Source organism: Rhincodon typus, chromosome 48 (genome assembly GCF_021869965.1).
Source record: "Rhincodon typus isolate 14 chromosome 48, sRhiTyp1.1, whole genome shotgun sequence".
Classification (NCBI taxonomy): Eukaryota; Metazoa; Chordata; class Chondrichthyes; order Orectolobiformes; family Rhincodontidae; genus Rhincodon; species Rhincodon typus.
Window position 1 is genome coordinate 5547724 of NC_063379.1, and position 1444 is coordinate 5549167.

General features: G+C 52.9%; 1 protein-coding gene across 1 annotated transcript in view; it reads right to left on the reverse strand.

Annotated features, from left to right (window-relative positions):
• The window catches only part of mpz (myelin protein zero), a gene marked incomplete at its 5' end in the record, with an annotated part of 7840 nt that extends 7303 nt beyond the window's left edge, over positions 1-537 (reverse strand). The window contains one exon of the mRNA XM_048620768.1: positions 361-537. Within this exon, the coding sequence (XP_048476725.1) occupies positions 361-537 (177 nt within the window). The remainder of the gene's footprint in view (positions 1-360) is intronic.
• Between the last annotated feature and the right edge of the window lie 907 nt (positions 538-1444).

Genomic DNA, 1444 nt, shown 5'->3' on the forward strand with positions numbered 1-1444 from the left:
GCACGGGGTTGGATACAGAGTAAAGCTCCCTCTACACTGTCCCCCATGAAACACTCCCAGGGCAGGGACAGCACGGGGTTGGATACAGAGTAAAGCTCCCTCTACGCTGTCCCCCATCAAACACTCCCAGGGACAGCACGGGGTTTGATACAGAGTAAAGCTCACTCTACACTGATCCCCCCATCAGACAGGGACAGCACGGGGTTAGGTGCGGAGTACAGCTCCCTGGTTTCGAACCAGCCTGTGTCCTTGTATCCCGCACTCTGCACCTCGGTGCAGCCCCACCTGGTTGAATATGGCGTGACTGCTTGCTCTCCGTCCTGCCCGGAGCCTGTGACTGCATGGTGAGGGGGTGCTTACCGAGATGATGTCCCGGGAGTTATCCGGACGGAAGCGCCAGGAGAGGGTGGTGAGATCTGACACATACTCGCTCGACCAGAAGCCACAATACAGTGTCACGTCTGATCCTACCCGCTTGTGGAGGTTATGGTGCGTTGAGACCGAGATTCCCTCTGAGGACCGGATCACTGCAGGAGAAAACACACAGATACACACACACACAGATACACACACACACACACACACAGATACACACACACAGATACACACACACACACACACAGATACACACACACAGATACACACACAAATACACACAGATACACACACACACAGACACACACGCACACAGATATACACGCACACCCACACAGATACGCACAGATACACACACACAGAGATACACACGCACAGATACACACACACACACACACAGATACACACGCACAGATACACGCACACACACAGATACGCACAGATGCACACACAGAGAGAGATACACACGCACAGATACACACACAAGGGAGAAAGAGACAGAGAGCACCGTCAGAAAATAGCTCAGGCCGGTTGTCAACTGCCCAAAGTCCAGCACCCAAACACACCCTCATCAACAGGAGACAACAAGGTGTAGAGCTGGATGAGCACAGCAGGCCAAGCAGTTTTTCTAAGAAGGGTCGAGACCCGAAACGTCAGCCTTCCTGGTGCTGCTTGGCCTGCTGTGTTCATTCAGCTCTACACCTTGTTATCTCAGATTCTCCAGCATCTGCAGTTCCAACTGCCTCCCTCATTAAACCAGCACGTCTTCAGTCAGATTGGAGAGACCCGAGCGTGACAGGGAAACCACAGTGGGGGAGACAGCAGGGAGAATTTCCCCTTTCAATAGGCACCCTAACAGAGAGAGACTCCCTCTTTAACCAGGGTCCCAATTCCCCGGACCTTTAAATACAGAGGAAAGCTCTCTCTACACTGTCCCCCATCAAACACTCCCAGGGACATGGACAGTACGGGGTTAGCTACAGAGTAAAGCTCCCTGGACACTGTCACCCATCAAACACTCGCAGGACAGGGACAGCACGGGGTTAGATACAGAGTAAAGCTCCCTGTA